The 26,807-nt window shown below is 32.5% G+C and overlaps 1 protein-coding gene across 3 annotated transcripts in view; it reads right to left on the bottom strand.

The window, feature by feature from the left end:
- Syx1A (Syntaxin 1A) overlaps positions 1-26,807 on the bottom strand; it is a 219,411-nt gene that overhangs the window by 4,701 nt on the left and 187,903 nt on the right. The window contains exons 4-8 of one of the 3 annotated variants that reach the window (XM_088258209.1): positions 17,015-17,089; positions 16,166-16,422; positions 14,283-14,420; positions 13,345-13,455; positions 570-668 (exon numbers count right to left, since the gene is read on the bottom strand). In XM_088258209.1, the coding sequence (XP_088114335.1) occupies positions 591-668; positions 13,345-13,455; positions 14,283-14,420; positions 16,166-16,422; positions 17,015-17,089 (659 nt within the window). In that variant the 3' untranslated portion in view covers positions 570-590. Of the gene's footprint in view, positions 1-569; positions 669-5,732; positions 7,724-12,222; positions 12,334-13,344; positions 13,456-14,282; positions 14,421-16,165; positions 16,423-17,014; positions 17,090-26,807 lie in introns of those variants that run through there. The other 2 variants (XM_088258210.1, XM_088258211.1) reach the window with 2 other exon arrangements.

The following is a 26,807-nucleotide window of genomic DNA, read 5'->3' as shown; positions in this document are numbered from 1 at the left end:
GTGCTTAGTTATTAATGCAATATGATAAAATTAGTGTTAAGGTTTTATGAAAAAGGTGGTAAAAATGTTGGAAAACGATTTAATTATCGGTGAAAGTAGAAGTATAATAATAAGATAGTTTCATAAGTTGTGAAGATAGGTGTAAAAAGAATCTTTTAGACTGTCAAAAGAAATGATTATCTTCGATGGTAATTTGTCTGAATTATATTTTGCTGTTAGGATTCAAAGTTTTCAATCTACTGGAGAAGCTAACAGTGGAAATGGACATATAATTTTAGCAGTCAAAAGGTTAGCTATATAAAATGGCGGGACACAACATCGGGAGTATCCGGGAGCGCAGACGTAACAAGAGGTGTGAAGCGGAAGAGTGCTTACTGTGGACTCGTGGATACAAAATACTCATCCCCATACAAAAACCAAACCTTCACATCCCAAAGTATCCGACGAGGGTAGAGGTTAGAACCACCGCCAAAATGGAGAGGCAAATCAAAATCATGATCTTCTTCTGCACATCAGTGGGCGAAAAAAAAATGTATTAGTATATTAAAAATATAGCTTAATGGTGTTACCTGGTGATAGGCGGGGTGATCTTATATGAAGTAACTGGAGACATAACTGGCCACCAATATCCCCAACACAGTCAGGCAGATAAGGATCATTATCTTCTTCTGCGGGGGCAATAATCATACGTCACAAACCTTGAACTCGGGGTAACATTAAACATATCAAACCTATATTCTATCATTCTACATATCTTTGTCTCGGTGTATCATTACAAGTGTTCTGTCATCCCCGATACTTCACTTGTTGAACCAATTACTGTATAAACTATATATAGGAATATAAAATATTAGCTATAAATACCAATGTAATATTTTGTATGGGGAACAAACTTACAGCTAAATTCAAATCAAATTAATGGAACACAGAAAACATTTCAATATTGTAAGTCAGAATGTGCTCTTTTTGGGTATATTTATCACTAGTACTGTGATAATTTATTATGTTCAAGTATTAAATGGTTCTGTATAGTGGTCATCCTAAATTTCCTTTCACCATTTAAGTATTGGAACAGGAGCATTTTAATAGGAAAACTAATATGAATACAGCGAAATAGTCTCTACAATACATATTATTGTCAATAATGGTGTTTCAAATTGATTATTAGGATTTAAATTATTGTTTTAAACTTTCTATGAATTGATACCAGGGCTATCATTTTGTATCTCTACTTATACCTTATGCCATCTAAAAGCGAGAAAGTATGTAAAAGGCGTATTTAAGCAAGCGCCAAATAAAAAGGAATTGGATGTTTAATCAATTTATTCTGGCTATTAAAAATAATAAATGGCCACAACTCAAATATTTAAATATTTAATTAATCACCAAATAATAATGATTTAGCATTTTTTTGGTAATTTTGATTGAGTATTCAATTAAACTATTTGGCACATTCTATGCTGGAAATTCTCCCCTACATTGCACCTGCTTGGATTACTTATCAAAAACATTCAACAACAATTTTCAACCACATATGACAAGCTTAAAGTTTGTACATATTGAGAAGGGGACATGTTTCTGTCACTTAAAATAGACACAACTTTCAAAATTTTGGTAAATTGTAGAATGGTGACTGTTACAGTGTATGAAATGAAATATCAAACCAGTTATTGACAGGTATACCAAGACTGCCATTTTCTCACCTCAATTACTTCTTAATCTATGTGGAGATATCAATAAAAATCTCGATAACAACCCATAAGCGAGATGAAATTCAGCATTTTTTAATAAAAATTTGGATACACTCCACTCCAGTACACCAGAAATATTTAATAATAAGGTAGTTTTGACTTCACTGGGAATCGAACACATAGAAAAAAGAGCGCCAGGAAATAAGGGTATGTGATCTGTTGATAATTTATTATTTTCCAGCACAAAAACATTTCTTTGGTGATATTTAATAATTTTTGCCTTATAAATATAAGGTGACCAATAACACTAATTTGGCAATCATTCAAATACGTTCCGTGCTTGTTTTAATTTTATTATGTAACTATTTTAAATAATCCACTCTTAATTAAATGGTATCATTAGAAGTGATCGGTGGTTTTTTGGTCTCTTCTTTCTGAATGGTATAAGGTATAGTTATTAATCCATCTTAAACATTTTAACTCATTTTTACAATATCTTTAATCTTCTATTTAAAAAATGCTATAACTATTAATATAATAAATATTCACTATTAGCGGTGTTACATAAAAACAGAATTCCCAACTTATTTTGCCTTTGTCTATTGCGAGATATTCAATACCACAGTGATAAAAACCAAAATGAAAATAAAAAAACCAAAATAATTTTAAATAAAATAAATATAATTATAAAACATATTATAATATATACATTATGAGTAAATTATAATCAGTTAAAATAATGTTTATTAACAATAGGGAAAAGAACATTGCATTGGGAAAAATCGTCATTATTCCAGTCACATTTCCGCCAAAAATAGAACGGAAATAAATCCAAAATAAATTGCATTGTAAAACAATTTGCACCAATTTCATTTATTTGTTTTACTACCAGAAACTAATAAGTAAATTAATTTTTATATTTTCAACAGTATACAAATTTGTTTATAAATATCAATTTTAGTTTTTATAAACACATTCTTAACATTAGCAACAACAAAAATACAAGACAACACAAGTATGCCTTCAATTTACATCAAATATATTATTTTAACAATCTTAATCAAACAAAAAATGGGTCTCAATTCAATTTTTGAAACTTTAATCATATTGACACAAATACGTATAATATAACAATCATTGTAACAGTATGAAAAAAGTGTAAATAAAAAAAAAGTTTATTTAAAAAATGGAAACTCAAAGATATACTTGGCTAATTACTCATGAGATTATGATAAAAAGAGTCGAGCGAGAATGATGAAATAGGGTGTCAAAACTTTCAACTATGATAGTCCATAGAAATACATAATTGCAATAAATATGAGGATTATATGAGAATGCGTAAAGAATCATTTTCTATATTATCACAATTTCTATGGATTTTCCAAGAGCCTAGTGGTCATATTGTATGTGATATTAGGATATCCAAAATTACCTTGAAATGTTTAATCACAGGAGCTGCATAAAATAATGCTACAAAATATTTTCTATCAATCCGTAGACAAGAAAGAACATAGGTGGTTTGGATTATACTGTGAAATATATACAAATGAATATCAAGAACAAACAATTGCATATAAAAAAAGACAACCACTGGTCAACTTTTCCTTAAGATAATATAATATAAAAGGAGGATATTTAGATAATTTTTAAAATCTAGGCGTTCAAGTATCCGAATATTGAAATAAAGAAATTGAGTGTAAATTAAAAAAAGCTAAATTATTCAGCATTGAGAAAATATAATTTATATATTATGATCTCTAAGTACTATTATTTTTAATTATATATTTGTGTTTTTTTGTTTAATTATATATGCAGTTAATTTATATATTTCTTTTGTTAATGTAAATATATTTTTAATAATTTTTAGAATTTGAAACAACCATTGGCTTTTTCATTGAATCGTAAAATTATATTAATTTCAATCATGAAGGTAAATAATTTGTGATAATAACTTGGAAAAAAATAGAGTTCTCAATTTTTGATGAGTTTATTTTAGAAATAAACCTAATGGAAAAAATAACTTCCTTAAGGGTTAAAGGTTTACAATTATACTTAATATTTTATAATTGTGGACTTTTAATCCTTTAAAAATGGCAAACCTTGTGCTCCAAAATAAATCTCAAAAGAGTATGGATAAGATTTTTTATTTATCTATAATACTGTAAGAAAAAGGGAAAAATTAAAATGTAAAACAAACTCAATCCATAGATACAGCATAATCTGCGAAAACTTAATCATCGAAAGGTATTTATTTTATTTAATAATAAAAGCTGTTGATATAAATTGAGTACCACTCGTGAAAGGCATCAAAATAATATTTAATGTTTTTACAAAAGCATTTGAAAAAAAGGTGATTCATTTGGATTGTTTCAAAATTTAAAAGGGAACTTATGGACTGACCTAAAATTGTGTTTAAATTTATTTATATCAACTGGAGCTCAAAAAATATAAAATTCTAATACGTAAAAAATATGCAATATTCTTGGTTTATATTTATTTTTATAACATATTTTAACTATTAATATTTGCTCAAATAAAGTCCCTCAGACTACTTTTCAATCATCATTATTGGTAAGCACATCTCTTGTTAATAAAACCTTGGGAGATAAATTGCTTTGTTCTATTTTTTAAATAAAATAAATGAATTATTTTAGTCAAATTTATCCAAAAAATAATAACTTCAACTAGTGAAAGTAAAAATATAAAGTATGGATATGTACATTTGACTTTGATATAATAGTAAATTAATGCCATATTGTAGAAATAATGACATCTGTACGATAAAGCTGAAAGTCCAATAGTCACATTTCCAAAATTGTTAAGAGCAGTTTGAAGCTTTGCTAACAATTTAAATTAATGTACTCTGCAATAATTTTTAAGTATACATATGACTATGAATAATATAAAAAAAGTTCATTTAAAGAAAACGGAGTTAAAATTTGCGCTAATTTAATAATTATTAGGACTGCAATTTTTGCTTTAACATCTGTAGTATAAATTTGATAAATAATACATTATGTTTTTATTAAAGGTAACTATTACTTTTTTGATTGCCCGATTGGGATGGTAATCATTATTTTTCTAGGTTTATACATTTTTCCAGCTATAGTTTTAATGTCCAATTGTGAAATATGTTAGGAGCTAGAAATACGCAACCAAATTTGCACAATAATTGACGTCATCAACATATTCTCAATATAATTAATATTTAAAGCATTTACTTTGTGGTTTGTCATTTTTACTTTTATATATATATTTTTTTGAAGTGATAATCTTTGAAGGATCAAATAAAAAAAAACTGAATTAAGAAGCGACATCTTTCAAAGAAATGTTACTTAGTTTGGGTTTTGTGAATCAATCTCCCATGTCAAGTTTTTATCACTTATATGTGGATATATAAGTAAAAATTGGCATTTTGACACTTCATTTCATGCATAAATAATGTGACCTCCAGGTTTTCAGCTTTGAGGAACATCTATATTTTATGATTGAATGCTGAACTATGTTTACTATGAAAAGCATGTTTTATAAAAAAAAAACTAACTATAGTTATTTGGACATTTGGCTCTGAAAACAGAAATTTAAGTCTATTTAATTAGGAAGTGAAACTAAACAGTCACTCTAAATGTAAGTGTTCTAAGGATAATAAATATTTTATATCTTGCAATTCTTAATGATTTAAATTTATTTACGTTTTAATACGGTTTTCCAAAGAAAGAAAAAAAAACATTGTGCATGTCACATATACATTTAAAATCATATAAGAAACAAATATTTAATTTTAATTTATTTTGTAAATAATAAAATATTGGAAATAAGTCAAAATAACAATCAATGATTATTTTTTTCAAATGGCTTCTAATGAACAACATAACTAATGTTTAAAATGACGGGAAATGAAGTATTTATTCCACCATTTAATTAAAATGCCTATATTGAATACTGATAGTTGTGACTGGTAAAAACCTTAACATTAAATTTAGGATGGTTTAACCAACTAGTGAGACAAATAAGACCCGATAGATACAAAAAACATATATGATAAACATGAACATCACCATGTTCAGAATTTTAATGATAAAAAATAAATGAAATTGGAAATGTATATAAATTATACGGGTGATATTGCCTGTTTAGCATTTAAATAATAAAATAAGTAGGATGATTTCTATCAAAAGTATTAAATTAATGATAAATAGGTTCTTACCATTTAGTAATACTAACTCTGTAAGTATGACAATGGTATAAACAAAAAAACAAGAAAATATTTTTGTACTGCAAAATGGTTAAAATATACATATAAATATAGCACAGATTTGAAATTGGAGGCACATAATATTCATTTAACAAAACTGCTTTTTATGAAGCGATTTCGTAAATGGGATACTATTACAATAATTTAAAAAAACTGAGACGCCAAGAAAACTTACAAAATTCACTAATTATTTAACTGATAATCGGATCTTTGTATCGTTTTTCAAGGCTATTTACACCGTTCATTACTTTAGCTGATGCCGTTTGAAAAATCTCCACAACAAAAATAGGCCAACAGCATTTGAATGGCAGTGAAAATCTAAGAAATTTAATCAGATCACTTTATATGTTGCTTCCTTATAATTCATCTCCACTTAAGGCAAGTCTTTACATTGTATATTATAAGATATACTATATAACACATAGTTCTAATTACCAATAAATATTGCAAAGCTGAACAGCAATTATTATCATAGTTTTGAGTGGGTTTGGGTTTCCACACATCTGATAACAATATTTATGTCACAACACGCATAAATATTCTTACATTAATAATGAACAACATTGAGTTCTTATGCTTTAAATAAATAAAAATATATGTCCACCATCCATCAGTCTAGTATTGAAAGACAGAGGGAAAAATTAACATATGCATATATTTCGTAACACTCAATATTTAATACAAACAATGATATGTAAATATTCACCCGTCAATTTGAGAACACCTTCCGATGCAAAGCATCAACGTAATTTCGTACAACTATTGTCCTAAGCCTCAACTATGGTCCATACCTGATATCTGAAATACGAGTGATGTGTAGTCAGCCATTTAGCTAATACATAAAAGAGTAAAGATTGAATAATAGTTATATATGGTATTGGATTACACTTTGTCAGCATTTCTTTCAGAGATCCATCGTTATTGCACCTAACATTCCATTAAAAACAAATCTAAACATTTTCCCAACTACGTTGCTATATTGATTTATTAAAAAACTTATTATTGAATCGTCTATACTCCTCTGCTCCAAAACGCAACAGTGGTCAAAAGTTTATTAAGAAAACTAAAATTTATAAACTAAATATGGATTAACTAAAGGCATATAAATATCCATTTCTAATCTTTCTGCATTTAATATTATCAAAAATATATCCATATATATCCAATATATTCATACAATTTTGAAAAGTTTTAAAATATGCAGCACTAATGGACAATAGTTGTGTGAAATTATGGTATCCTTAAATAAAAGTAAACCTGAAATGGACATGCTGCTTCCAAAGAGGAAAGTTGCAGTCGCCAGCCAAACGACGCAACATCCACCAAATGGATGAACGATGTACAATCTTGAGAAATCCCTAATTTATTCAGAAATGACAAAGACACGAAATGTGCGCAACAACTTATTGTCTTTACAATCACTTTGTTCTACATGAAAAAGAGCATTCAAGATAATGAAAGCATTACAAAGCATAAACTATAGTTAATCCGGCGACGGAAGATGAAATGCTCAAGCGATGTAAACAAAGGGGTCTAGGTTTATAAGATGGTATGCAATTTGTCTATTTGAGACGGGTGAAATTTACACAATCGAAAAACAACATAGCAAATATAATAATTTGGTTGTGCAAAATGTAATTGCTGGGTGTCGAAGTGCCGGGCGGATCGAAGAGCTTTCTCTAGTAGCTAGCGGCGGCTCTCAACCTAGCGTACTTGCCAACACGATTATTAAGATAATCAGAGTTACTGATAGGCAGATTATGATGAAGATTTTTTTCTGAAAACAAAAATTACATTAAAAAATGATACTATTATAAAGTGATGCAATGTAAAAGCGTTCTATGAGTCGGAAATTCTAAGACTACTCTCCAGGATATTGATAAAAAAAATTGATGCCTTAGCGCACAAATATACATATTACATCTCTTTAAAGAGAAAAAATACAAATTTAACACCATAAAGGTAGGGACTGACCGGAGCATTTTGTCGTAACGTAAAGTCATAACATCGCTCGCGGCGAGCGCTCCGACTATGGATGGAGCACTTGGCTCGCTGTACTAATTATACGAATGCTCGCATCGTAACAAGTTATGTTACGACGAAATGGCTCCGGTCTGTCCCCACCATAAAGAAAAAACTATGTGATTATTATTTTTTTTAAATTACAAAAAAGTGAAATATTTGTGTTTTTATTATTTACAAAAATACTTTAATTTAACACTATTTCTGTGAGCCTAAATGGCTCATTATTAAAAATAGGTATAAAATTGTGGTAGAGTGGGTTCGAACCGAGAAACTCTGACTCAAGAGTCCGCGACACTAACCACAGGACCACAACATGACCCAATGAAATAGATTACTGAGTGATAGCCGACAAAAATAAAAAAAAGTTTCTAACAAAAATTCATAAGTTTACAAGTATGTGAAAAAAGACCATCATTGTATGTTTGTGCGTTAAGTCAACAATATCAATTTCTAAACATATCCTCAAAACTATTAAAAATAGTCTGGTTAAATCCATGAAAACCATCACAATATAGAAGAAAAATCCATTCAAAGTAAATGAATTATTAATATCCAAATAACTCATTGTTCTGATTACTGCTTGTCATTTTCTTAATTAGGCATACTCTTTGTATGTTTTATTGCCTATAAAGTGTTTTTACTTTTAAACACAGATATAGTGTCATTAATTCAGTTGTATTGTAAAACCACAGATAAAAAATCCATAGAAAACATTGCAATACTCTTCTACGTTGCGACAATATCTATGGATTTTACGATATTTTAGTTTCTATACTGTTTGAGGTTAGGTATTTGACTGATTTTTTAATTATAAAGAAATTGCTTTTTAATATCAATATCCTAATTTATCATATCTCTAGCCAGAGCTCCATTAACAAATATGGGATCTTACGTTTTATGTTAATAATAATAATCTTTCCGTCTTTATAAATCTATTATTTGTAATTTTGAATGAAGATGGAGCTCATGTGAGAGAAACAGATATTTGTGGTGAAAAAATAAGAAATTCAATGCAAATAATGATGCTCAAAATGCAGAAATGTTTTTAAGCTAATATGGTACATGAGTTTTTTCCCTCCTTTAGCAGTTCATTCTTAAAAATAGAATGATACTAATTTTGAAGAAAAACTGGATAAAATTTTCAGTAGGAGGATACTCCTTTTTTGTAATTAAAAAAAGAAATTAACTTGAATAATAATTATAATAAAATATACATACAGGGACATTCTTTTATTAGTTAAATATTTTCTTTATATCATCTCAATACATTTGAGATTCACATACATATTTTTAAATATTGTAAAAGTTCATACTTTACATAAGGTTAAATAGTAATTTAAAATAATTTAACAAAATCAAAAGCAATTAAGCGAAAGCCTTAACCAACATATTGCAAGCACCTTCTACCACCATAGATAAAGCTACATCAAAACAACAGGAAGACAATATAAGAAATTGAATATTGTGGTTTAGAAAAATGGTAATATATTTCTTAAATGTCTCTATTCTTCAACAACTTCTGACAAAAAAGACGGATTGTACATTATTTTGGAAAATTATATATATTATTTTCTATTTTATTTATAATATATTATTTTTTGGTTTGTACAAGTTGCTGCAACAGAGAGAGACAACCTGGAGATTACTGAGGATAAGAAGTTGGAGTTCAATAAGACCTCGATCTCCAAAACAAGATTGGATGCTTACTCACATTGAATAACACAGAATCTCGAGGTTTGGAGATACATAGACAAAAGCGTTGTAGAAATGAATTAAAGCACTGCGACATGAAGCATTTGGCGAGTCTTAAATACTCCATATTAATGCATTTTGCAGTTAAACAACAGTACTTTATTCAGTATTATTCAATGATTGTATGTTGTATAAGGATACATCAAAGATATTTCATAACAGCCATTATATCCCAACCACAATTTACAATATGGCTCCGGTTGCTTTCATGTAGAGATTCAAGAAGTATTATATATATACTGCCCTTAACCATACAAATAACTTTTTAAATCAAATGGTATAAGCTACATTTAATAATATGTAAATTGAATGAAAACAGTAATTTCCATGTTGATTTACAGCAATTTGTGTGTGAGGACTATTTTATAAAATTAAAAATCATCCATTTTAATTTGTGCATTTCGACAATTATCCATGTGAATGATATTGATTCACTATATTTTTTATACTAGTAAAATATTGAGATAGTTTGAGCAACTGAAAAATTGTAAGCAAAAACTACATGCTCAAGAACATTTTTTTTTCATATTTTTCTTACTTATCAAACTAATTTTGATAGTTAATTATACAAAGGCAAGGTTCTAAGGTATTATTAAATAAATATTAAAGCAAAAAATCACTCCAATATTTATTCAATAATAATATTAAGTGATGTGCCTCGTGGGGATTGAATCAGGACTCAAAATTTGGTCTAAAAATGAAAAATGCATCAGTTACAAATAGAATTTTAGGTTACAAAATAACCTGAAATTCTATCCACAAACGGTGAACCATGGCATCATTGTAATAGCTTCATTGGTTAACACTATTCTTTTGTGCACAGAGTATTGTTTGGCTGATAGCCAAAGCTGTCATTTCCTAAATGAGACATGAATTTCACCGCCATATCATAACTGCGAACGTGTTCACGATGCATGATTCACAATATCTTAACTGATAAAAATAATTACATATTAAATGACTTTGTAGTCAATTCATCTTGTATGATTGTTTTTACATTATGATATTGACCCTACTCTTCATTAAGCTTACTCTTCATTAAGGTGTTGGATGGTTAAAAAATGATGATTCACATAAATGAGATATTAACATTACCATGTGTCTGAAAAGTTCTCAGCCTAAAGTATTAAATATTACTAATTCACAAATTTACTAAAAATTCTCTCCAACATTTCATATATTTTTCTTGAAAAGCTTTTAAATCAATATGAAAAAAATTGAAAATGGATTTCACACATTTTTTTTTCTTCATATTACGAAACAAAAAATTGTCATTAGGGGCCAGGTAAAGTCCAGATAGGGTGATCTTTCTATTCTGCTGGGTACTTCTTGCAACATTGGTCTGTGAATCACTCACTCCCTTTGATCAAAATAGCTTGGTCTTTAAAATCCTCAAATAAGAGTGAGTAAAACAACATTCCTTTAGAGTCTCAAGACACTAACATAGATGAATGATGCTGGATATCTTAATTGAATAGGCAACAGGAACTTCTCCTTTTAGAGATCACAAAATTGCAACACCTGTGAACATATTGCGGACCATAATGTGTTCACCATGCCAGCGTATATCGAAATAGATTGGATTAATATAATATATAAAACCCTCATCCGCACCCCAATGGTGCATAGGGCACTGCTTCATATGAACACAGTGTTATCTTGATCGTTTACACACGAAGGAAAGGTGATCAGCCCTCCGCTTCAGGTACCAGTCCAGGGTAATATTGAATAAATATTACAGTGAAAAAATCACTTATATTTATTTGATCCCCCCTGGGCATCGAACCCGGGACCTCCAGAACGGTAGCCGGGCGTGCTGACCATTACACTACGGAGGCGGACATTGGAGATTGGATTGAACTAAGCGCAAATTGCGCGTTTCCACTAGTTGCCATCACTGAGCATTGCTTGTTGACGATTGTAGTAGATATATGATTCTTATACATCTTAAATTATTCAATTTAGTTATGTTTTATATTGCCACATTAAGGTTTCATTTACCTTTACTATTCTTGATAAAATTTTGTACAAATTGACATTTAAAAATTTAGTATAAAACTCTAAAGAACTCTCACTTATCAAAGTACAGGTAGCGTTTCTGGAACCCAAAATCGGGCTGGCACGATGTTTGCGATTTAATTACACAAAGCGAAATATCCTAAATGGCTAATTGGTCAGGTAATTTATTTAGTAATATTAGAATGTAGATGTTAAACCAAATAATAGCTTTAGTTAAGAACTTTTCAGACAAACAAATAAATCTAAAGACAATCTAATGATTCAAATAGAAAGAATCAAAATGTGTTCTCACATTTTAAACTGAAATTTTTGGAAATCTTCATGCCATACAAAATGAACATGCAAAATGACAATGCTTCGGGCAAAATAGGCAAAGAGCTCACTCAAGCGAGGGTGTATCTGCTAAGGAAGAAAGAGAGTATGAGGGAGATATTGTCCTCGGTATGGGTGTACATATATGAGGCGCTATCGGAAGGTTACCTTTCTGGCTTTCTGCTGATAGTATTCGGCAGTTTGGAGCTGCCCGCGAGCGTCGTCCACGTGTTCTGTAGTCTGGGACACGTGATATTCCACCCGGTTCACCAGATCTCCCTGTTTGGGGCGGGAAGAGGGTTGCGGAGGGTACGGGGGACGGGAGGAAGCTCACGGAAGCCACGAGGAGGGGAAGAAAGGTAATCTACCCCGAGGTTTGGGCAGATATCGGCGTGTTAAGTTGTTATTCGATTGCCACCGTTCGACGGGGATAGATGCGAAGGAGACAATCCAAAGAAATTTAGATAAAAATTTGATTATTTAGTTTTGATTTTATATTGTTGTAAATTAGAAAATATAATCTGATAGATAAGATATTAAAATTATTAAAAACATTATTTAAGACCAAAATGCAAACAACATTCAGAGTAGTAAGGACAGTGGGGAAGTAAGGCGAGTTAGGGACAGGTAGAGAAATGGCTGAAGACCGGTTCCGTTTGATAATTAGTTCGTAACCGGACGATAGGTAGAAAGACACAAAAGCGATATTTCACAACATGAAAACTTACCAAATAGATATGTTTTTAAAGATATAGTAATATAAATATATACATACAATAAACAGTAATGCACATACAGTAAGTAAAGTAGTATACAATAAAAATAAACAAATAAAATGTTAATATAATGGTTACACTTATTACAAAAGCACCGTGGTTTAATAGAGAATACCCAGACAAAGGCAAAATACAAACACCAGACAACAGAGAACCAATGTAAATGGTTCGAGGAAGAATAGGTATACAAACATATTTATACGGACAGAGAGCAGAGTAAACATCAGTAAACAGTTTTGGTTAGTGTGTTAAAAAAATGTAAATAAAGCAATTAGTAGATAACAAAAGGGAAGAGGGAAAATAAAACAAAGAGTGCGATCAAATAAATAAAAACGAGGGTTAAAAGATATTGCGGTTCTATCAAATCAAACGTGTAGGTGCATTAAAACAGCAAACAGTTCCAAGCGAGACATAAACAAGAGGGCGGGGGAAGGGACGAGGACAAAACAAAAAGAAAAAAACGCAAAATTAGCGATGCGTGTAACGGGATGTTTGTGTCGGAATGTTCACTCACCCGGCGAGCCTTGCTCTGATATTTGAGCGCCTTCTTGGTCTCCTGAGTGGCAGTTTGGACGTAATCTACCGCGTGCTCCACATGGTACTCTATGCGGTCAATCATCTCACCCTGTTACATCGGAATATCCATTTTTATTCTATTTCAATCATGGTCAACATGCCCTCCAGCTAGAACAGGAGTCTGCAGCAATCTGTGACGGTGTGACCAATTTTCAGAAGCACAAAAAGGCTAAATAAATTTGGTCAGTTGGTGGATATTGCTTCTGAGCAATACATTCCCCAATGCACTGTATGATTGTTAAAACATCCACTACGTACAGTCAAAGAGTGTGACACTACAATAGGTTTCAGTGCAGACTATACCCAATTTCAATTATCAAACATTATTTTTTCTTCTTCTTCTAACCTTTATCCGCATGAATGATGTATGGGGCACTGCACCCTATCAACCCAGTGATCAGTTCAGACTGATCAGTTCTGCGCTTGAGAAACCAGACAGGGTTATATTAAATAAATATTAGAGTCAAAAAGTGCTTAAACTTATTATCACCCCCATCCCTCCCTGGGAATCGAACCCGGGAGCTCCAGCACGGTATCCAAATGCGCTGATACTTCGAAGACAAATAAATACAATTCATAGTCAACAACAGGAATCAGAAAATATCACAAATGTTTTCGATTTATATTTTTAAAAAATTAAGAATATTCATACATATGAATAAAAAATTACTCCTTTTTTAGTACCTACATTTGAAAGCATTCTATATTTTTTAAACCAGAAGTTGGTATATTGACTGTGCATCATATGCACATGAAAATTATTGTAGTATAAACTGCTAATTTATGATTAGTATTTTATAACTTCAATCAAAATCAAATTATATAAGTGTACATCAATTAAACGATAATGAAAAAATTGGACGAGATTAATCTGACCTGACTTTCAACCAGCATAGCCATGTCCATGAACATCCCGTGCAGTTCCTTGATGGAGTTCTCCAACTTGATGATGTCTGCGTGTCGAGCTTCTATATCGGCTAGTGTCTGCTTCGCTTGTTGTGTCTCCATTATAATCTGTAATTACACCATTATTCCCATTACATACATTCTGTGATTAGGTACACCAATATCTTCATTATAACCAGCGCCACAGTTGAAAGTATACAGGGTTATACGCCATTTCTTTTTTGACCATATCCACTCCTTATGTACACACAGCATACGGAGTGCTCAAACTGTCTCCAGGCTTTTCTGTCGGCTGCCAGCTCCCTTGCATCTTCCCAAATCAAGTTTTGCGTCCAGAAGTTCAGACGAGAGCTGCCGACGAATTGTCAGCAGTGATCATCGTGGGCAGAGCGAACCTGATGCTTTGTAAAAGAGGCAAGCTTGATGGCGGCTCTCGGGAGGCATGCGGAGTACATGGTCAAGCCAACTGAATCGCCTTTTCTTGATGCCAGTTGTGACCAAGATTTGCTGCGTCCTATGCCTTATCTCTTCATTCCTCACAAAGTCGAACCACTACACACCTAAAATTCTTCCTAGACACCTATTCTCAAAAATGCCATTTACCCAATGTAATACATTTTCTGAAAATAGCATATATGTCCTTTAGTTACCTTATTTTGAAATACAAAATGTTTTAGGATTAATATAAAACTAACTAACTAGCCATCATGCCACTTCCCTACTTTGGTAGGTAGAGAGAATAGAACACCACACTACGTCTTTGCAAAAATTATTCGTCTCTTCCACATGCATGTATCTCCTCATACGTAGCCGCCGATACTTTCCATTCCTGACCTGACCACTTTCAAGCATTTAATATACTTTATTATGTCAAATTTTCTTAGGTATTTCCAACTACATTTGTCCCATAAATGTGTTTTACTGTTCTTTCTTCACTCATTCGTTCCACATGTCTGAACCATCTCAACACACCTTTCTTAATTATATTGATAATGCTTATTTCGGCTTCATCATTTTGCTGCAAATTCATTTGATATATCTACAAATATGAGGTTTAAAATATCACACAAAGATTGTATTAAATTATATACCGTGTGGGAAGTTTCAAAATACAACAATTGATCATACTTATTATACCAATGTACCCATTACAATCTGAAATTATACCAAAATGATAAAAAAAACCTAAATTAATTTTTGAATACAGAAGAGTCCCCGATAAAAATATTTTGAATTATAAAATGATGTTATTACTACAACTAGGTAACTCTTAAATAATCTTTATGGGGAAATAGTTAATTGGTGACTATTGACAATGTCTGCGCCTGGGAAAAAATGCGACACTACTTTTCCATGAAAGACATTATCTATATTACACTTATGTAATAATGATATTATCTCATGTTTCCCAAATTTAGTGCGCTAGTTGCGAGCTGGTAAGATCACTCTATCCATAGCAGATGTAGCCAATCAAAGCGTGAGACAAATTAGTCTGGAATACACAGCTCTTTTAGATATCCTGGAGCTATGTATTGATTTATACATGAGTAGACAGAATGTATATTCAACCCTTTTGGGAAAGTGTAACCGGTGCAGTTCGTGAAGTAAGTCTGAATACAGACAGCTTGGATGAAATGTAGTCGAGGTAAATAAAACTTTGTCAAGAATCTGAAATCACGTGGCCGCTTCGCAAATTGAGATGAATGAATAGCTATGGCAATATTGAGACACTGCATGGTTCTTTCACATTTAGAAACCATCTCAACCTCAATCATTCAAGAAACTCGACTCAAGCTCTAATGCGCAGTTTGAAGCACCCTGTCGGAGTAAGCTGCAACAGTATGTGTACTGACCCCCTGCGTGAAGACGGCGGGATTGCCCTGCTCCAGCATCTCCTCCAGCTCCTCGTTGGTGGTGGTGCGGCCGGTGATCTCGAGCTGACGCTGTATCCGCCCCTTGCAGCGCTCCCTGTAGTCGGTCTGCGTGCGGTTGTACTCGCTCATGACCTCCACGAACTTGCGGCTCAGCGTGGAGTGCTGCGTCTTCCTTATCCGCAGATCCGCCGATGACTTGTTGGTCTGCTCCTCCTGGTCGATGTTCTGCTCTATCACTGTACGCCAGACACAACACAAAAATGTTTACTCTCAATTCAGTTACAAAATACAATAATCACAAATTAAACAGGAAATAACTAGTCAAAAAATTATATACTCAGGAGTTTCTTGGTATGTATGTCAAATATTTGGGAAAATAATCCCACATCCACAAAGTAGAAGACTCTGCTATAATCACTTAATTTATATAGGAAAATCTCAAGTGAAAAAATTGGAGATTCCGAAAAAGTTGCATAAAAGATATATAGCTTTTGAAACTTGGGTTATTTGGTTGTAAATCATGGGCGGAATGGTAAATGTTACACTGTATAAGGTGAGCACTAAAACCGGCCAGTGGCAGGCTATAGGCCATGTGAATTATAAGACTATTTTCATTTCGATAACTTCCTGAGGAGAAAAAAATAGCCAGAGGTGGCAATTTTTTATTATTATTTAAACTCTTATTTAATAAGGAATATTTGTCAACTTCTTTGATTTATCACACAAATTGTCATTAATTCAAATATTTGATAAAAAGGGTTGATCTAATTTATCTCCCTACCACGTAATTTGGAATAATTTCATACATAATAAACAAATTTTACATACCTTTTAATTTAGCTCTGACTTTGTTGGCTGTTTTCTTAATATCTGCCATTAGATCTTCTAACTCTTGTTTTGTTTCTGTAACAAAGAAGAGAGAAACACCATTAATTATAGTTCCAACACCGCAGATCACACCAGTCTCGCTGCCATCTCCTTATCTCATCTCAGGGTCTCAAACTCACAATACGACAATTACAATAATTAAACAAGAAGAAGCTCGGTGTTGGATGAAAATCCATTCACATGAAAATATTTTGCAAACACATCTTACGGTATGGTGAATATTCTGTTTTATTAAATTATATATTTCAGATTTTTCGAGGTATTATGATTTTTTTTATTATGATATATCTATACAAAATAGGGTATTGTAAGCCAGTCAAACCAATATGTGCATGTAAAATATTATACCAGATTTAAATATAATGAGTTTCGTTATAAATAAATACAAAGAATGAAAAACAATTTTTTTTTTTTAATATGTAACATGTCACTATAAAAAAAGGTGAAAAAGTCCCTCTCCAAGAACAATAGCTCAGTCTCTTTTTGGGAGAGGCTCAGCACAGCAAAAAGATTGTATTAAGTAGAAATGTATAGAAATTGTATTAAAGTGTAAGTATATAAAAAAATGTAACTGAATGAAATAATAATAAAAAACTACATTAAAATGTTGAAAATATTTTTTTTAGTACATAAAAAAAAACAACTATAATGTTATACTTGTATACACCCATAAGAAAATTGAGCATCCCAAATATGTATGTGTGTAAGCAAAATATAGTCGGTCGAAAACATTTCTGTGAGATTTTTCCAGACACAGGGGCGCAATCATATTTTTTCACAAGATATTCCAAATTATTGACAAGAAGACGGGCGAGGGAGGCATCGCAAATTATGTAAATTCGAGTACCTACCCTTTTTATCGAAGTGGTGTAAGGATAAATTCGTAAAGGGTAGTTTACGGTGTCATAGCGATATTCCTTACCAATAAAATCGTATCGAAAACATCGTGCTTTTGAAGATTTCAAAACATTTTTTCTCACTCACACAAATAAGACACTAACTAGATGTTGGAATTGTGCTGACGTTTCTTATTTTTACAATCTAAAAAAGACTTTCTATCAATGAATTGCTGAAGGAAAAATATTATTTTCTTCAGGGGGAATGGAAAAAAAATCAAACACAAAAGCGAAATTTCAAAATCGAGAAAACAAAAATCACTTGCAAGGATATGAAATAGCAGTGTCAAGATACTAGATTTAAATTTCTTTATTTTTTACACAAAAACGAGACAAAAATTAATGCATTAAAAATAAATTGGGATAGCATCTAGTCCTTCCTACTTAAAACAAAACTCATAAATTGTTCAAATATATTGAGTTTTCCAGCTTATATTTTCGCAATATTCCCGGTTTTCGACTGATTTTCAGACTCATTCAAGAAAAATAATAATTTTCGCGTTTTTAGAAACATTATTTTTTGAATTTCATTTGCCAAAAATAAAGTTTAAAATAATATATTTCTTTTATTGTTTTTTTTGTGGAGATCCACAAAAAAAACATACTTTTCATTTATATTTTTTAAAATCTATTTTCACATAATATACACACAAGAAAAAAAAGTAAAAATAAAAACGAGTTATATATTTTTTTAAAATAATTTTAACTCTTGATTGTTTGCCTACGACATGACTCGCGACGCGATAGGAGCCAAAAGGCCATTTCTCTCCATACCTACAACTTCCATAGCAATGTTCAAAAATATTTCTCGACACCCGGCAAGCTTTCTAAAAGCTTATATTATTAATCGTCGGATCTTCCCCGTCCGACGGGGGTGGATGATGGTCGGATAGGGGTGAGAGGGGGGGGGAGACGTAAACAAGAAAACAAGTGTCTATTGAGAGAAGACGAGCTATTTATATCGCGGGGAGAATCTGTGATAAGAGAGCTACTATATCGGATTCCATTCAATTTGTACGAAGTGAACACCTTTCCAAAAGCGACTTGTGAATCCGCGCTATTTTTAGAACACCTGACGTACCATTTTACTTTCTTTAAATAATTATTTTGCATTTCACAATACATTATAATAACAAGTACAAAAAAAGATAATACAAAAAAGATCCCACAAAGCCATGGTCTGTGTGTGGGTAAACATTATATTTTAGGTCATAATAAAGGGCGCTAGCAAGAAATTAGATTAAAAGTGCTACTGTAAAATACAAATATTTGACTTTAAAAGAAAACAAAATTCAAAAAGATAAAAATGAAAAAAGTTAGCGAATATGTACTATATAAGTTATACGTTTAAAAGAAGAAGGTACTCAGGTCTTCTTTTTTAATGAATAATTTAAGCGAAATTTTAAATCGAAACCAACTAAGGTAATTAATGTCTAACATATAGTATTTGTGAAATGCATTAAACAGTTTGGAGCTATGAAAAACGAGTGTCTTTGGCCGAGTCTGGATTTGCAGCAAATTATTATTTTGTCCCAAAGGTTGAGTTGTGATGTTGACGAAATTTTTTTAATACAGGGTAGCTGTTACACGCTAATGCTTTTACGCTAGTGAGTCGTTAAACCTTATAAGTTATTCTTGATGTTTTCAACGCCATTCTGCTAATTATATAATATTATATTCTCCGTATGCAATAGTACTGTTTTATTTATCCGAGTGTATATTGTAGAATAGTGGTGGTTCCATTAGGCGTCGGCGTCGTCCTAATACAACGCGATTACGAGAACAACGTGCGTTCTCGCGAATAAAAAAAAATCATTATTATTTTTTTTTATTACTATACTTACATTTTTTAATACGATTTCATATAATTCCTATACATTTTTACTTAATACTATCTTATCATTTAAGTTAAAAAAGAGGGAGGGTCTAAAAAATATTAAGTAATTTTTCGTTTCCATATTTATTCACTCTGGATCGGCCTGAAGCGCTCGACTGGTCAACTTTGTTTCATGTGATTGACGACCAAGATAACACTGATTTGACGCGATTCAGTGCCTTATGCACCATCGGATGCGGACAAGTGTAAAAATGAAAAAGAATTATCATTTGAGGACTAAAATTGAAAGAAGGTGAACCAACCTAGCTACTTGGGGCTGCCTACGCCCAAAATCGCTAGACGTTGGACGCCACCAATCGCTAAACGTCGGGTGGCCCCAATCGTTGACGTCGGGTGAGCCCAATCGTTAGACGTTGGGCGCCCCCAATCGCTAGACGTCTAGCGCCCCTAATCTAAGACCTGCGATGCTTACACGAATAATAAGACCCTTTCCATATTGCCAACCCGTCGATTTCATCGCAACAAATAACAACATAAGCGGTTATGATTATTTCCGGTAATTCCCACAAATGTTGGCTCGAAACACAGTCCGGCTCAATTCGGGATACTGTTTGTCGGAGGCAAACGCGTTACAATCACGAATCACGACACGCGGCAAGGGTTCAGAAAGGATAAATATTGTCTATCGATCCGGGATTTGACCCAGTTCTGTGTTTACAAACGTAAAACGCGGAATAAACAACGCCAGTAAATAGATTTTAAAACGGTGTTGACAAAAGCGGGGCGTACGCGTAATTAGCGAGGTTGTTTTTGTTCCGTAAAAAATAAAAATAAAAACAAATAAAAAAAGAGCCACGGACGAAAGAGCACACGAATCCTTGTGTTGTATTTCGACAGGAAATTTTCTTAAGTAAATAATGAAATAACAATATAAATAAAAAAAATAAAGAAACGAATTCGTCCATTAATACTAATAAAGACTGCAAGACAACTGCAGCTATCGATTGCGACTGCTTAAAACGCCAATGCACAGAATGGGATTTATATATAGTGACTGCACAATGTCCAAGTATGGCAGCTTATAGTAGTCGGGTTCAACTACTACAAGTTATTAGGGTATTTCCAGATTACTACTATCATCACCCTGCTTCTCGACGGGGGTAGCCAGAGAGGCTGGAAGATCAGACTCGTCTGTTTTGACATACACTCCTAGCTTCCTCTATATCCATACGTCTAATCATACGTGCGGTTATGTAGGCTTTTGACACGACCAGATTTTTAGGTTGGCCATTCTCGTTTTGTTTTCCCATTCAAATTTGAAAAATATACTCTCTTAGTCATTCTCTCGCCATTCGTTCACTCCAAACGTCCAAATCATCTCATATATCTTTTTGTGATACTCAGTCTAATATATTATTTTTTAACTGTAACGATTTTTACAAACAATCTTCTAAGGGAACGCATTCATTAAAAAATGAAGATACCACTTCCATTAAGAAAATTGTTCATATAACTATGGTAAATTTTATCCGAAAACCGTGAGAAAACTACGCGTTTCGGAATCGAATCTAAAGAAACAAAAGGAAGAAGATGTAATCTGCTAAGAAACTTTACCCACTGGATACAAAAACATTATATATCTGGATACAAAAAAGGGTAAAATCTCGAGCCGCGCGGCTGAAGAAGAAAAGTTCCGGGACCCAATTTGGTAAAACTTCCCCCGCGCGGCCGACATCGGGAAACGGAAACCCGATACGTAGTTGGATACGGGGACAAAACGATTCTCATCAATGTGGCATTGGATATAGAAATAAAATAATACGGGCTTTTATCCCAGCCACTGCTCAAATGCTAAAAATATAAGGAAATATATGTCTTTACGAGCATATCAATTTATACGTTCGACATCAATGGTGTCAATTTTTACGTTCTCATGAACGACGATATCAATTTATACGTTTTCATGAACGAAGATATAAATTTATACGTTCTCATGAACGACGATATCAATTTATACGTTTTCATGAACGAAGATATAAATTTATACGTTCTCATGAACGACGACATCAATTTATACGTTCTCGTTAACGACGATTTCGATTTATACGTTTTTATGAACGACCCTTCATCCAATAATCTGGAGCGCAAGACTGATCACCTTACCTTCATATAATGGGCGATCAAATTAACACCGCGTCAATCTGATGGGGTGCCTTGCGCACCATCTGTGTTAGTAAAATGACTTTAAAAATTAAAATAACAAACCCTCCACGCGGGTAGGAAAATAAAAGTGGGCGGAATTGTGTAAAAATACGTGAATATAGCAATACCCGAGATGGTAGTTGAGCGTTTACCCAACTACACAGAGCCTGTAAAATCATTTTTCAGTAATTATTATCATGAGAGGGATTATTCAATTTGGGGGTTGAAGAAACAAGCTTTTTGGTTCAGTAGATGGGCACCTAGCCGGAAATTTAACACTCCCTCGAGTCGGAGATGGGTCGGAACAGGTATCTCGTACCTACCTCGTACCTATGGTGTTGCATCGAAAAGGGCACTGTACACTGTAGCATCGAATTAGGAATCAACGAGGTGCTTTTTGGTTTATGGTCACTCTCCAGCCCAAGAAAATCGAGAAGAAGGCGTATTAATAGTCGGCTCATCTTTTTTTCCACTCCAGACTCCGCCCACTCGACGCCCCGAGACCGATTGATGAGGTTTTATGTTTATTTATTTTATCTATCATTATCATCATATTATTATTATTATCCAAGTCTTTTTAAGCGCCCTAGAAATAGTATTTTACGAAAAATATCCTATAAAAATTACACGGAATGATATTTCTCTAATACCGGTAACAAACTTGAAAAGTCACCATATTTCGAGTGTCCAAATCATTATTTACAAATCTGGGTTTTGTCAACTTAGCAGATGTTCAAACTTTGAATACGTTAAAATATTGTGGATAAAAATAACTGGTAAAAGATGGTTACTTAATAAAGAAAATTCCATTTTCAGGCGTCTCCCACGTATGTAATATAATTGGGGAAGAATTTTTCATTTAATAAAAGTCTCTTCTAAATGAAAAACTTACTCAACTCAACCATGCATTGTTTTGTTTGATTTGCATAAGTAAATAAATGTGTAAACAAAGATTTGCATATACTCGAAATGTTTTGAATAAAAATAACTGGTCAAAAAATCAAGTTTACAAAAAATAGCAAATTACACTTATGCAAAATAATTTTAATCATAATCCTAGAGTGCAAAATAATTCAAGAAGAATCTTAGATGCATTTCATAAAAGTCTGTGCTATTTTTTTTAAACTTATTAAAATCAACCATAAATGATTATAAAATAAAATAACAACTTTGTAGTTTTTTCCACATGAATATTTCTATGGAAAAAAACCACATAAGTAGTTGTTATTTTATTCTATAAAATGCAGTTCCACCAAGAAATGTCTTAAATTAAACAAAACTTAAATCTCATAAATTGATTTACCGTAGAACGGCTCATTGATGTGTTACTTGAGCCCAGTACAAAAAAATATTTAGATCGTGGTATCGATCGAAGTATCGTGACAATAAGTGTCACCTGTCAGGGAAACAATGAATCATGTTGATACGTTCATTATTGTAGACCAAATACAGTTTTTTTTTGCACTGGGCTCAAGTAACACATTAAAGTTCAAGTAGCCCCGTTCTACGGTACATAAATAAATACATATTTTGAAACAAATAAATTTATATGAATAAACATTTTCATTAAAAATAATTAGCATATATTTAAAAACATTTTTCAACAAATTAATTAACTCTGACCGAGTCAGTGTTGGCGATTTCACATCTCGGAACGGGGTCGCGAGACAACAAAATGTGCGGATACATTTTAACATAATTCTTATGAATATTTAGCGGCGGGGCCGGGTATCGGCCTACCCCGGGCGCCGAGGGCCCGACGTTCATATAATTTCCCGGCCAAAAGTTTCCCGAATAATCCGCCGTAAATAATTTATCACCGAGTTTCCGCAGTTTATAAATGCGGGTAATGGATACACGGCCGCCCAGGACGCCATAAATTGACAAGTTACCAAATTACACGACCTTATCCTGAAAATTTACAATATTTGGCGGTCAGAATCAATAGTCTTCATTTAAAATTAAATTAAACATTTTTCATTAAAATACCTTAATCAAAAAACAAATATTTCACTATTAAACTCATTTAAAATTAATAGCCATGAAATCTAAATAAAAAATGTAAAAATTAGTTCGTTCAAAATCTAATATATCCTAAAATTATTCACCGGTTGCTTTGAAATTTTGACATAACGTTGGATTCAAATATGCGCTTCTTTTTATTTATCTATATTAATAAAAATACTAATGTAAGTTTGTTTAAAATATTAAATTTTCTGAAATATATTTACCTATCACTTTAAAATTATAACACAATATATTTTTAAATTTTACACCTGTGACATACACCTGTGTATATATCACTGAATATTGTGAGGGTAAAAATTATTTATAAATATATTAATACATCCACTATAGCCGAACAAATTGCAAACACAACGTTTGCTGTTATTCGGGTCCCTTAAATTATAATTAAAAAAAAGCTTCGTTTAATTTGAATCCATAAATGCGATTTATAGCCAGAGAGCAATTGAAATTATGTAAAACAAAGCGAATGACAATGCCAGAATGCGGAGGACCGCGCTGCGACGTACGGGGTGCGTCGGGGAAGATAATCAAAGCATTAAAAGGCTATTATTATTAATGATGCATGCTAATAGACAGTACGGCAGATTGCTTTGTAAATAATACGCGGCGAAATGTAAATGTGTATGTATTTACCGCCGGCCCTGAGTGGATTTGCGGAATGACATGTCTCTTTCCGTTGATGTTCGATATGAGCTCGAGCAGAATTCGCTTTTACGTACTGCGAAAGAGGTGGTGACAATTCTCCCTTAGGCCAACCAACCTGTGCTTCCATAGCATGTATCCACAAGATTCTTCTTCTTCTTCTTTATGAGCCCTCTAACCACTGCCGGATATAGGCCTCTTCCCCTTCTTTCCATTTCCTCCGGTTAGTTGCTGCTTGCAGCCATTTTTTACCCCTCACAGTGACTAAGTCGTCGGACCATCTCTTTTGGGGTCTTCCGACATCTCTTTGGTTCTCCCAATGTCTCCATCGTAGAATTATTGGGGTCCACAAGATTAGAGTGACAGCAACGAAAAGACATTGACTACTTATATACATTAAACTATTTTCTTGATAAATTAATATTGAACTATTTTTATAAACTACAATGGCTTAAAATCTCAAAGGCATTAAAATCCCAAAGGATTCAAGTCGCACGTCCCGACCAATGTGATTTTTTGGGGGGGGGAGATTTAACTTTTTATAAATGATCTAACCAAATTCGTGCTTCTTCACAGCGAGTGTTTTTGTCACAAACATTTAATTCAAGAATTACGTGAAATTATAGTCACTTTGATCATAAAGAGTAAACCCACTCACATTTATTAATAGGCCATAAATTTACAAAGTAAAAGCCGTAACAAGAATTTAGAGCAACTTTGACGTTAGATAATTACATAAAAATGCCTTTTCAAAATCATCAAAAATCTTAATTAATTTGTATCATAAGATTTTTTACATAAAAAAATACTACTTGAAAATCATCCAAAACTGAATTAGTTTTGAAATTTTTGATGTCATGTAAACTAAGGGCTAACAGGGGCACCACCTTTAAAAAAATGATTGAGAATCTCTGCATATTTACACGATAATATAGTAAACTGTGTAGGTCTCGTGTATAGTAATATGGTTCATTATTGAGTAGGCACTCTTGATAACAACTGCGGACAGATTGGCAAGGGAAAGTCCAACATCATACCAACGTTACTCCGCGGCAAAGCCAATAAAATCACACGACACGGAAAAACTATTCCCAACCTTTATTGTTTCTGTCGCGGTAAATATCAAGTTTTTTTTTCACCGAGCAAAGATTGGAAAAACTATATTACACGGGGTGTCGTGCTGGCGACAGCGTAAATCACGAACCAAATATACACGAACGTGATATTATTTTATCGTAGTTTACCTACGTGGTTTTGCGTCGCCATCGATGGGTTAAGAATGACTTAATACTAAAAAAAATAGGAATAAAAAAATAGACGACTTGGTATTCATACAAAAAGGGTCAGAATTGGATATCATTAGAGCATTTAAAGGTTTTCATTTTCAATAAGGCTATCGACAATGATAAACATTATTATATCATTATTTATTTTATCAGACATTGGATCATTCACCCTATAGATGATATATCAGTATTAAAGGTGTCTCAACTTGAGAGAAGCAAGCAACTATCGTTTTTACACGAAATAAATTGGATGTCTGGCTGGTTTAAGTGATCACAAATTTCTTAACTGAATTCGCCACCGTCAGCCATACTTTCAAATGCAATCAGTGAATTAGTAAAGAAAGAACAGTAAAACAAATTTATAAAGCGAATTTAGGTGGCAATAGAAGCAGATGAAGACCGGGGAAAATTTGGTATGATCGAGTATTTCAAATACTTGGGCGCGATCAGGTCAGGAGTCGAGATAATCGGCGGAAATGTATCAGCAGATGCATGAATGTGGAAGAGGTTTTGCAAAGACAGATTAGTGTGGCGTTATATTTTCTCTGCCCACCCCTGTGGGAAGCGGCGTGATGGTGAGTAAGTTAAGAGAGATTTGAGATTTTAAACAAACGAACATTTACATACTTAATTATGTATTATATATGTATATAGTTTTAATTTGACTTAGTTTCTACCCATCCATTTTGTATTGGAGAACATGGCAGTAGATTCGATCGAGGGTTCATTATTTATCATCCCGGCAGATAATGAGGCGAGATACTGATGTTTACTATATAATATTAAATGCTCATTTAACCGAATGTGGTTTGGGTTTGATATTGTATGAATAATAGCTGCGC

Source organism: Brachycentrus maculatus, unplaced genomic scaffold (genome assembly GCF_059751285.1).
Source record: "Brachycentrus maculatus isolate JH-2025_06_01 unplaced genomic scaffold, ASM5975128v1 h1tg000091l, whole genome shotgun sequence".
NCBI classification, from domain to species: Eukaryota; Metazoa; Arthropoda; class Insecta; order Trichoptera; family Brachycentridae; genus Brachycentrus; species Brachycentrus maculatus.
Note: the sequence above shows the minus strand (reverse complement) of the source record. Positions and strands in the feature narration are given on the sequence as shown.